Raw genomic sequence first — 12,657 nt, forward strand, 5'->3', positions numbered from 1 at the left:
TCTAAGCATCCCTTTATATCATTGTTTGCAGACATTTCAAAACGATTACGACACTTTTGTCCCGGAAGTGAATGTGACGGACGATCCGTCAGTGATCCACCTCTTTGCCAATCCGTTTAACGCTCGGTTTATCCGAATTCGGCCTCAAACACACAAGGATGATACCAATTACCCGATCTTGCGGTTTGAACTCTTTGGGTGTCTCCGGGAACTAAGTAGTAGTGGAACAGGTAAGCGTTTCACCACCTCACTTTGTCACCTCCCCCCTCCTACCCCTCCCCAATCTTCCACACCCATCCTTCAAATATCAATTTACATGTAGGCTATCATGAAGTACCGCTAGAGGGAATGTGAGACCCGAGTCTCCTACTTCGCATTACCGATTATCGTCGTAAGTCGAGTTGTTGGGAACTTTCATGTCACTAAAAATGACGTTGTTTCCCCCAATATGTTATCTCCAGAACTTTTCCATTCATGATGTGCAGCCCAGTCACGCCCCCATCGGTCATTATTATTTTTTTTCATGTGGTTTCATATTCTGAAACAAGAGAGAAGTTTACAATTAGGGAATGGTTCTCAAACATTGTATTTAAATGAGTGCCTTGTATTGCCTTGAAAACAAAAACTAATTTACATCAACGATAAACATTGATCATGTATTCAATCACTACGTGAATTTCATTAAAACTTTAACATTCCTTTGATCATAACAGCCAATATTTAATCCATCGTACCTTCTTATTATCCGAAGGGACTGATGGTTAGAAATATCATAATTAAATTCCATCAACGATTTCTATTTCGCTTGGATAATACATTTTCTTTGGTGTTGGGATATCAAAGATGATAAACCATTAATACTAACAATTTCGGTTGAAAAAGAGGTACGGCTCAGTGATCATAATGTGGTCCAATATTGAGAGATTACTCCACATAGAAAGCGGATCACAAAAGTTCGAAGATGATTTTACAACTCTTCTAGTGGAAACTTTCTATTTTCCTTTGACGGATTTCCATTCATTTCAGATAACACATATTTCATATATTTTCATTGTTGCTGCCTCTTACATGTCTCTCTTTTTCTCGGTATAATATTATTATTTCGTTCCAGTTCTCTGGCTTTCTCTCTATAATTTTCTCAATTTTGGTTCAATACTGAGACGTGATTTTATGGGGATTGACAGTAAATTCTTGTTGTGCTTTTTGTTGGTAGGAGGGTGTCTTTTTTATACCGAGTTTTGGGGGAATTGGTGACTTTCTCAACATTCCAAGAATTTGTTTTAATAAAACGACATCAAGACTGGTGACGGGGTGGTGATTTAATTTTCTTTCTAAACCAATGATAAGTGCCAATCTCTTAACATTTTTATAACGAAACAAGAAATATGTTCTATAAAACAGGATAAAGGGGAACAAAGTCAGGTATCAAAATCAGGAACAAACTATTGAAAAGTATTTTTTATTTGATTATTCTCGATTATAAGATGCAGACATTTCTTATTTCTTTCATTATATATGAATCAAAGTGAGTTGGGTCTGCTCCATTCTTGATTTAAAAAAAAAACACTTATCAAAGATGCCTTTCTAATTTTAACTCATATTCAACGATACGTTCTTACTTTGTCATCCCGTTTTACGGTTTGATTCAATATTCAAATAAGATTTAAAAACATTACATAACTAAATAAAGATCACTATCATATCTTTTCATTATCTGATACTGACGAGCTCCATTCCATGTATTTTTTTTAAATTTCAGATGTCTGCCATATGGAGCATAAAAGAGGTAATATATTTGGCTTTTCCTTTTGCAAACTGTAGCGAGTGTACCATAATGATATTCCGAAAATCATTGAAAACGTAAGGGTCATCGTATACTTCGCTCACAAAATTGATGAAGTATATAATTATTAGAGAAAAGATGAAAAAGCCGTTTCAACTCACTAAAATGAATGCAGAGTCAGTACACATTTAGGGTGTTGGACGATTAGCGCATAAATCGTGAATTGGTTGATTAAATTTGAATTGATTTGAAATATCATTCGATACTATTTGTTTCAACGTTTAGTCTGCAAGGTACATGTACGTCAACATTGTTATAAAGTACAAGTATAAGTGAAATAATTTAGCTAGATGCAATTACATGACATTTTATAAGAAATAATTTTCACGTAAGTAGTCTCTGTACAGTATATAATCATACTCGTTGATCGCAAAGCTAGGTACATAAGATTAATTTGCGAAATTAGAATGTAAACAATCTAATAAACTATGATAAATGATAATTTAAGGTTTACGCGCATTTTTTTCTTTTAATCAGAACTAGGTTACTATGAACGCGGATTCCTAGTCGATCCGATAACAGGGACAGTCTACGTCTGTATTCTAGAATATATCGAGTAAGTATGAATAGAATTTGGTTTAAAGATTGTATCGTTCGTTCGTTCGTTCGTGCAAAGAATATCAGGGAGTACATCATCTAGATAGGCAGATCCTTATTGAGCCAACAGATCGTCTCATCATCGAGCTCACGAAGTCCGGAAGCGCCGTGGGGGGATTTGTAGATCGGACAATCATCAATGACATGATCCATAGTTTGGATCTCTCCACAGGCGCAGTTTGGTGATGATTCAGCTCCAATTTTATGTAGGAAATATTGTGTGCGGCCAACTCCAGTTCTGACACGGTTTAGGTTGACCCAGGCTTTTCTTGGGAGGTCGCTGCCACTTGGTTTTGCACAGGGCTTTGGGATGAACTCCTTCAGGTTGGTAGTGGACGAATTCCACTGGTCTGACCAGCGTTTTGTTATCCAAGTGGCTAAGGTGGAGGGGGGGTTCTCAGGCCGCAGCTCAGCAGCCTGTGTTGCAAAGTGTCTTCTAGGGAGACGCTGTCCTTCAAAGGCAGAGGGGGCAGGAACAAGGCATTTATCTCTGTCATGCTTTTGGGCAAGCTTAGCATACTGCGCATCTCGTCTGAGCTGAGCTGGTGGTATGCCAGATAATATTGGCAGGTTGCTGACTGGTGTTGCAGTGAGTGTTCCGCTGATTAGTCTCATAGCGTCATTGAGGACAACATCAACCTTGTGTACATGGGTGCTGTGGCTCCATGCAGGTGCAGCATACTCGGCAGTGGAGAAGGCAAGAGCTAGAGTGGAGGTGCGAAGGGTGGTGAAATTAGCTCCCCATCCGGTCCCTGCAAGCTTCTTTAGGAGAGACACTCTGGCTTGGGTCTTTTGGGCTGTGGCTTTGGCATGCTCGTGGAAGGTGAGGCTTCGGTCAAGAGTGACACCTAGGTACTTTGGTGTTGAGACGAAGTTCAGCCTAGACCCATCTAGTGAGATATTCAGCTCTCGGTTGGCGCAGCTCTGTTGATGTTAAAAGCAATGGTGCAGCATGATTTAAGAATTGTTATCATTTTGTGTGATTTTTGTTGTTGATATGATCAACTATGAGGGCATTTTGTTTGTTGATAATACATAAATGAGTCATATTAATACTGTGATTAATTTTACACTTTGCAATTTGAATTAAGGTTCTTTTTTTGTCTTTTGAGGTATGTATCTGTAATATTTAATCTTAAATTTCTGTTTCACATTGTATACAACACCATATTTACAACTGCAGTCTACATGTATTTACGTTTATATATTCTGGAAATCGCACGAATCACACTTAGCTGTAAATGTGACAATTGCTAGGTTTTTTAAATAATAAACATCCATTGTTGGACGTTAAAAGCGATTTCTTTGCATTAGTGTCCATTTTTCGTAATTTACGACTGGCTTTATTTAATGAATACAAACATTGTTGTATTACAAGAAAGGACAACCCATGATAGAAATGTAAGGTAATTGATAACAATGTGCATCGCGTGGGGTTGTGCATAGACAGAAATAGAACATTATAATCAAACGAAATGAAATCTGACCAACTGACGTCACTAGAAGCCCAGGGTAGTCTACTTATTGTTCGAAACAGCCAATCAGAGAACATTATGAATAAATTAGTTACAAGAGCGATAGAAAGAGATACAGTTGGGCACGATGAGTTAATAATTGATACGTATGTACTTGGTTGCAATCGAAAGAGCATAGTGAATGGTCTCAATACCGGGCGGCTCCATGTTATCTGACGGTGGGGGGGGGGGGGTAGGGGGCACAAGCGGAAAAGTCTGTAACATGTAAAATGAGAAGGATTTTTTTTGTAGGGAAAGGGTGTCTTGTAGTTGACTCCAAATACGAACAAACAACAAAAAATTATAAATGTTATCACATTATGGGTGGTCACTAACCCAAAAATGCTCTTTTACAAGGGGAACACATTTTTTAAACGTGCTTTGGGGGCTTAAACTTGTTGCCGGGTGACACAAAAAGGAATTTTTCTATTTTATACTTCACGTGTATTTAACTAATGTATAGACATATATCGAGGAGCACATACCCACGATGCCCCCATGCCCCTCCCCTGGATACGCCAGTGAGTCGGGAGATGTAGAGTGTTTTATAATAGTGATTAATTGATACGTATGTGCTTTTATTACAGCGGCCCTACACGATGTTCATATTCAAAGGACAACGGTACGACTTGGGAAGGTAAAGGACGAAATCTCAATATCAAATAACAATATTATTGCGCGCCTTCTACTTTCATTCCACCTCAGTTGCAGAATATTTTCGCCGGTTTTATCCCTCTCAAATTGTCTTGATGTGTTGTCATTAGAAACGTATTGTTTGATTCGATGTTTGAAATCAAATTCATCTCGATTTTAATTACATGTACAATGATCACACAAAGCATGATCAGTTTAAAATGGACTGCATGGCCTTGATTTGAAATTGGGAGCAGTGATTGTGAGAGATATGTAGAGCGAGAGAAGCTAGAATGTGGATACATCTTTCCTTTTATACAACCTTTTATTCATCCCGGTAATTAAAACAATGTTAATAAACGTTAAAAAAAAATTTCGACATCGTCTAAAAGTACTTGTACTCAAATGAACAGATGATTTTTATTATTTTTTTTTTTTTGGCGGGGGGGGGGGGGTTATGATTCATATACTGCATTGATTGAATTCTGATTAATATTTATTGATATCAAAACCTATTAAGTTACACCTCAAAATATAGAGATTTTCCCAAATTAAAGCTTTAGTATAACGTCAAGTCAGCCAAAAAGATTTATTTTAGTGCTTTTTAAACTTTTTTGATTGCAGAATAGGCTACTATTTACTTATAGAATTAAAACTATTCAATACTTTTTCCTGTTAATATTGTTTTCTTTCGGCTTTCTTTCAAGTCTTGCGTCTTACTCAGATACGTACTATAGACGAAAAGTTTCAGTATGTCTTCATATTTGAGTTTAGGTCTACTTATGGGTTTGCTCATAATGTTATTTTTTCTTCAATCCAACGATAGCGATCGATAACAACGCCGCCAACGTGCTGGGCATCCACAACGAAACAAGCGAGCTCTTCGGACTCTCTCAGAACGAAGAGGCCATCGTCATCAGCACCGATCTCGGTGACAACTTCTACAGCACCAATTCAGACTACTATTTCGATCTCCTGGGTGAACCCGGGCGGATCGTCGAGACGATGCAGATACCGTGGGATGACATCGCCGACGAACCCGATAATGATTACTGGGAGTATAGCATGATGACGTTGCCTGAGCCCCTGAGCAATACGACCACAGCGAGCATATCCATGGAATGGGCTGGTAAGCCACCCCTCCTTCATTCTCTCTCTCTCTCTCTCTCTCTCTCTCTCTCTCTACTTAATTTGGAGAGAACCAAGGTCTGAAAATGTAAGCTTTCTTTTTATTCGTGCTCTATTTTTTCTGCAAATGTTATGTATTCGTGTAACTTGGTAGAAAACCTTGCAGTACCACTACCCCTTGCAGTACCACTACCCCCCCCCCCCTCTGTATTACAAAAGATGCACAAAGATGAAAATACGCATTGCTCTTTTTTTTCTTTTTTCTTCGAGAGTAACATGTAGCTTGTAAGCTTAGGTGTGTTTTTTAAATTTTATTATAGTCCATAGAAATTTCTATTTTCGGAGAGAGGCATGGCAGTCTGAAATATACCAAACTTTTTTATTTTTCTGAAGAATTGTATATTTTTCATAAAGCATCACTCAAATTAAACTATTTAGCTTTCACAACAATAATGTTTTTTAAATTCCTTTTACAAAATATGGGTCATATATTTTCTTAGATCGAGAATTCATTGCATTAAATTAAATATTAACCTGTTTTGTTGTTCTTATTTTCATGTTTCTAGGTGCCAAATCTGGTCTCTATCTCCGTGAAATATTCTTCGATGGAATGAACTCGACAATGATTTCAAACTGGACGTTGATAGGTGATTGGGGTTATCCGTAATTCGAATCCCTCGTCGACCACGAATCGCCGTGATTGCGTTTTTTTTAAAGTATTTTTTTTGCCTCTGGTATTTTAATTTAATAGTTTATGCCGGGGGCTCATGTAAATGTCTAGCAAAATAAAAAGGCGGTCTGTATAATTATCAACTTTCTTGATTCATTTCAAAATGTCAAAATAAATACCCAAAATATATAGAAATAAAAAATATATAGAAATTAACAATTTAATAATAACGGTGATATTGATAATACTAATTGGATTTATATAGCGCCTTTTTTCCAGAGGATATGTATGAAAAAAAATAAAGGAAAAGAAATTAAAATGGAATTAAGAGGGTCGATTGCAAAAGAACTTCTGTCGGGGCAATAACCATGTTTACCATACAAAGTGACAAAAGCCATAAATAAAATTCAGTTAAAATTAAACCAAAAGAAAGCTATTTTGGGAAAGCTATCCTTGTGGTAAAACTTCAGATTTAACGGTCTAGTGTTCATAATTAGAAAGTAGAAATTCAAACAGCCTGATTATAATACTAATAATTTCTGCAGCTTAAGGGTTAGGTAGTCCGAGGCTCTAATGCCAAATAAATGTTTGTTTCTGTATTCAAATGAAATTCAATTTAAAATGAACTTGTATCATGTACTTACAAATGAAACAAAAATAAAAAAGATGTGTCTTGTTATTAAGAAATGAATTTTGAGTTCTGCGGACTAATTAATTTGTCAGACATAATTATTATTTAACCAAAAGAGAGATTATGTTTGATCGCAAATCAATGAACCCAAAACAAATATAAGTGTCGAAATAGCAAAATATGAAAATAATATCGAAATAAGATAAATTATAAATTATTCTTGTATGTTTCGTTAATTGTTTTCATTTTTTTTAATACAAAAACGGTAATTTTCCCTTGAAAATTGAATAGATTGAAAGTACCTATAAAAACAATATTTCATGTTTATTTGTCTTGAATATGCAGATGATTTATAAATATTATATTTCTATAACGTGCCAATTGTATAAATGTATATGTTGTGTAAAAGCAGTCATTAATGATTGTAGATTGTAGACATGGATTAATCTATGGGAAAAAAAATCGATATCGAAAAAATTGATACAGGCAGCTGTAAATGTCTTTATTAAGAAGTGTAATCCCTATAATAAAATTCAGGCTTATTAAAGCAACTAAGCAATAAATTGTATCTTGGAACTTATTTTTCTAAAGCTCAGTATATAGACATGCGAAGAAATGTTGCATCTCCCATTGTTTCCATTTATCTTTGATAATACTTTCTTACAAATACTTGTTTTGAATTTGATATTTCTCGTTCAAAATATTTAAACAAAACCTAGTATTCATATTACTTTATATCCCATTATGTGACCACCAAAGACTTTGATGGTTCAAAATATTATTATAGCATGAAATAATCTCTGTAAAATATCAATAAGTTTATTTCTTAGCTGTGAGCAATACTGCTATTGAGATTCTTGTTCAGAGAGCGTTTACAAAAAAATATTTCATCACAATTTTTTTCGAAAGATACTATACGGTTGGCAATGCCTGATATATTTCGTAGTATGTGATTGAAATTGTATATTTTTATCCTATCATTGTTTCTTATGTAAATATACGTACGTTATAAAATGAATTAGAATACGACGAAGGGAATAAATCCTCAATTAAAACCTAAAAAATTAGCAGTTTGTCAAACGTCTCTTTATTAGATCACGAGTTTTATTTTAGAGTGTGAATTTCATTTTCGGGGTATAGGTTTCAGCATAATTATACCATTTTAAGATAGGGAGAAATGCTACTCAAGGATATAAACATAGTAATTCGTTATTGGAGTGTATCACAAATATATTGAATTCAGATAATATATGGTGGATATTTCAGTTTGATAATTTCCAAATATTGAGTGAAAGCTTAAATATAATGATTTATATTGTGGCACAATGTATGCGAAAAGTTTAACAAGACTTTTTAAAGCAAATTGATAAAGAGATGGGATAGAGAGACACTGTGATACAAAAACAATAGGGAAAGGCAAATATTAGGGAAAGACAAGGGGAGGGAGGGAAGAGGGAGAGAGAAGACGAAGAGATTAAAGTGAGGTTAAAAGAGATTGGTAGGGAGCGAGGGAGAGAGTTAGGAATAGACAGAATATTGACATACATATCCAAATCGAGACTTTAACAATGCTATCCACACATTTTTTACTCTTTAACATTAACATGCCAACACGTCGACTATAGTTTGTCATTACCAAATCGAAACGGTAAGAACGATATCCAAACACTCTTTACCTTAAAGGGAAAGTCCACCCTGAAATTAAGTTAGTTTTAATAGGAGTAGAAAAATTAGAGAAACAAGTCAGTGAAAGTTTGAGCAAATTCCGATTAAAAATAAGGAAGTTAGGATTTTTGAAGTTGTGATCAATCAAACAAAAATTGGCAACTCTATGACGTATCATGCGAGCTCAACTTCCATTTGCTCAGTACTAAAAAAATCTAAATTTTTCATTTTCCCTCAAGAAAAATTTAAACCATACATGCACCCTAAATATAATAATTGCAAATATGTTTCTATACTCCCCCTGCAAGGAACAAATATATATTACGTCATCAATAACGAAGAAAACATGATTTTATGGAATATTATGCACAAAGCAAATGAAGGAGAGCTCGTATAATAAGTCACAGAGTTGCCAATTTGTATTTGATTGATCACAACTTCAATAATTCATAACTTTCTTATTTTCATTCAGAATTTGCTCAAACTTTCACTCACCTGATTTTCTTATTATTCTGCCTCTATCGAAACAAACTTATTTTGGGGGTGGACTTTCCCTTTAAAGTGTTTTCGTGATCATCCAATCGATGAAAATGTTCACAGCTATGCAAAGAGATAATCACTTTAGGCCTACTCAAACTCGCACGTAAATTATGCAATTCTAAACCTTTTTCACATCAGCTCGCCAGCTCACATCGCAATTACCATAGTAATGTTGCAATATCTGTACCCCTTTCACCGCAATTTAATCTCCCCGGTGAGATCGAGCGAGCAAATGAATTGACATCCATATTATTGATCTTTCTATACGCCAGAGACACGGGGACGTGATGTTAGCATTGCTTGCTAGAGTACGTCACAATACCAGCTCCAATTTCCCTCATATCCGGACGGAGAAAATGAAATTTACGAGGTATCGGAGCGCGCGATTTTTTATTCATCAAGTACAGACGACATGTGTGGGGGTGCATGATTATTAACTCCAGTTTTGCGCGCGCATTGATGACTATCTACAATTCTCGATGTTGCTTTAACGTACATTACCGTGATAACTCCACCGACGTCCATTAAATCATGTTAACTCGGGATGCCAAAGTGCATTAGAAAGTGATATTTTTTATTTAATTGTTGGCCGGTGGGAGAATTTGATTTGGAGCAAATTGAAAAGGGTTCAGTTTCGAAGCAGAATAGAATGGGTATACATACAGGATTTATTGCTTGCACGATCGGACTGTCCCTGGCCTTCCTCACATTAAATGGTAAGTATTTTACTGTGACATTTCAAATTGTAATACGTTCGTTTGTTAATATATTTATGCCCATCAAATAAGAACACAAATCCTCGTATTTTATCGTCTATGTTTCCTCTCTTCCATATAATCTATACACATGACGATGAAATGTAAAAGATCATTTATGAAATAATGCGCTACAAGTTTAATAATATAACATGATCTTAAAGTATATCTGTTATACTACACGATCCTGCATTGGAGATTTTTTGTTTTCTTAAATAATTATTTCCCAATCAAAATGCATTTTTCTCACAGATTAAAGAATCTTAAGAAATATTTTCTTCACAGGCATATTGTTCAAGAAAATGTGTATTTTTAAATGTTATTGCATGGTAAGTAATTGCTAAGGTGTTGAGAAATGTATTACGCAATAATTCATTTATGTAATTTACAAATGCCTGATAATTTGATCAAAGCATTCACATTTACTTGGTTTTATTCTCTGTTTTAAATGTCCAAGTTCAGATGCAAAAAGAATGTGGACATTATTACCAATGTTGAATTATGTCCTTTTCCAGAACAAAACAAAATTTCTCTTCTCGGATTATGCATGATCTAGTTTCCAGAAAAGAAGGGAAAAAAAGATTAATGCATAAAAATATATAATGGCATACGACTCGTCTGTATCTGAACATAAATTATGCATTTTCAGTGTGCGGTTAATGTATGAATAATCAAAATCAATTACTTAAAACATTTTGATACCTGTCCTTTCTTTTGAGTCTGACCTTTACACTCACATCACAATACAGTAAAGCTGTATTAGCACTGTTTTCAAAATGCACATAGAAAGATAATTTGAAAATGTTAACATAAACGTAAAAAATACGTAGGAATTCGGCAATAATTTTTAATGGGAAATGGTAGCAATTTAGATGTTATTGTAAATCATGACATTGACTTGGGTTCTGATTTGTAGTATCCACAATTGATATAAAGAAATACTTTAGAATCCTCTCCAAAATTGAATACGGGGGAGATGTATGGAGCGTTAAAACTTTGCGTTTTGAAACCCCTACTCCCGTGAATTGGATATACAAAATAAAATAAAATAAAATAGTTATGAAAAAGACTTCATCATTTTAGATTATCATCAATATACATGTACTTACAAGAGAAGAATAAAAACTCAAATGATTGAAAAATCCCTCAAGTATTATATCAAGTTATCAATTATTATATTCATCTGGACCTTCAAGGGGATTGACAGTGAGGGGGGGGGGGCTACACCGTTTTCAATCGATGTTGGATGCGGCACTACCTAAAAGAGAAGACTCTGAAAAAGCAAAGCAAAAATTACTTCTCACTAACTTTAAAGGGATTAATATCCTGCGGAACAGAGGATATTGTAATTGCTGAATTAAAATCAAAAGCTTATTAAAGCCTACATGGACAATTTGGAGCAAAACTAAATTAGTGCAAACAAACAGTTTACATGTTTTTTTGTTTTGTTGAGAAATCAGTTGATATCTTCAGTAGATCGTAACCTAATGACAGTGTCACCCCCCGTCTCGATTGCACTGCTTTCTCACATTACTTCCAAATAACAAATAATGCCCCCCCCCCCACCATCCCCTACCCCAGTTATTGGACTCACCGCGGGCTATACTGGGTAACACTTACATTAAATTTGTAATATAGGATCGTAATAAAGCGACTTAATTTATAGAAAATATCTTTTATACACGAATAAACCAAACTAAATAGAGAAGAGGTCAGGTGAAGTAAAATATTATTGCTTTTATTGTTAACTCATATTTTGTTTAATCTTTTAACTTATTCATCTGTCCGAAAGTCCTGGAAACTGCATATGTTGGTCTGTATACAGATATCAAGCTGGTGAATGTCAACGTTGTTCATTTATCACATTGTGTTTATACTTTTAAATAAATATGCTGATTTTAATACTGGTAGTTACATATTTTCTCTTACATTTACACGAAAGTCTGACTTCGGTGTTTTTCTGGTTCAAATAATACTTTGCAATCATGTTACCGTTGTAACCCAAGCAAACTAATTATGCTGCATGGCAAATAATTTATTGATATCAGATTTCCAATTAGTTGTTGATTAGATTAATCGCTCCGCTGCCTTTAAAAGGCAGTTATTTGGACAAAAGACGCTCCCAACAATGAAAAGAACAACTAATCAATATGAGATCTTTCCCTTGATATACACAGTACACGTACTATGCAATTCTGAATGTAAAATTTACTTCTTGAAACAATGGTGAATTACAATATGTGGAAAAACACAAAAATTTTGATACATAGGCCTTAAAATAATGAAAATGTATCAACATTTTGCCGAGGCAATATGATATTTTCAAATAGAATACGCAAATACCACAATACTTACCTATATACGTTAATTCTTATCATTGTCAAATGACCAACGTTCAAGGACATATCAGGTGGAATAAGCCTCAATATAATAAAGTCTCGAGTCAGATTTCAGTATTTGCTATCAATTTAAAGAAAAGCTATGCAGGAGCAGAGAAAAGGCTGCCATCGACCCCCTCCCCCCCCCCCACCACCACCCAAAAATAAAAGAACATGGAAGTTCGTATATGCTTTTTGTTGATTTGCTCGTCATATCATTATTTTATTGTTTTACTAAGAAGGCACACTTTCAATTCAATTTCGGTTTTATTAGGAAAATAACACATGACAAAAGTTAGAAAA

The 12,657-nt window shown here is 34.8% G+C and overlaps 2 protein-coding genes across 2 annotated transcripts in view; both read left to right on the forward strand.

The window, feature by feature from the left end:
• The window catches only part of LOC584294, a 29,478-nt gene extending 22,891 nt beyond the window's left edge, over positions 1-6,587 (forward strand). Inside the window, exons 25-30 of the mRNA XM_030972522.1 lie at positions 32-230; positions 1,760-1,786; positions 2,321-2,399; positions 4,542-4,591; positions 5,414-5,716; positions 6,282-6,587. Of these exons, the coding sequence (XP_030828382.1) occupies positions 32-230; positions 1,760-1,786; positions 2,321-2,399; positions 4,542-4,591; positions 5,414-5,716; positions 6,282-6,382 (759 nt within the window). The 3' untranslated portion in view covers positions 6,383-6,587. The remainder of the gene's footprint in view (positions 1-31; positions 231-1,759; positions 1,787-2,320; positions 2,400-4,541; positions 4,592-5,413; positions 5,717-6,281) is intronic.
• Positions 6,588-9,577: 2,990 nt separating this feature from the next.
• Positions 9,578-12,657, forward strand: part of LOC584274 — a 35,661-nt gene continuing 32,581 nt past the window's right edge. Inside the window, exon 1 of the mRNA XM_784139.4 lies at positions 9,578-9,937. Coding sequence (XP_789232.3) covers positions 9,871-9,937 — 67 coding nt within the window. The 5' untranslated portion in view covers positions 9,578-9,870. The remainder of the gene's footprint in view (positions 9,938-12,657) is intronic.

This window comes from Strongylocentrotus purpuratus, unplaced genomic scaffold, assembly GCF_000002235.5.
Source record: "Strongylocentrotus purpuratus isolate Spur 01 unplaced genomic scaffold, Spur_5.0 spur5_scaffold_6, whole genome shotgun sequence".
Classification (NCBI taxonomy): Eukaryota; Metazoa; Echinodermata; class Echinoidea; order Camarodonta; family Strongylocentrotidae; genus Strongylocentrotus; species Strongylocentrotus purpuratus.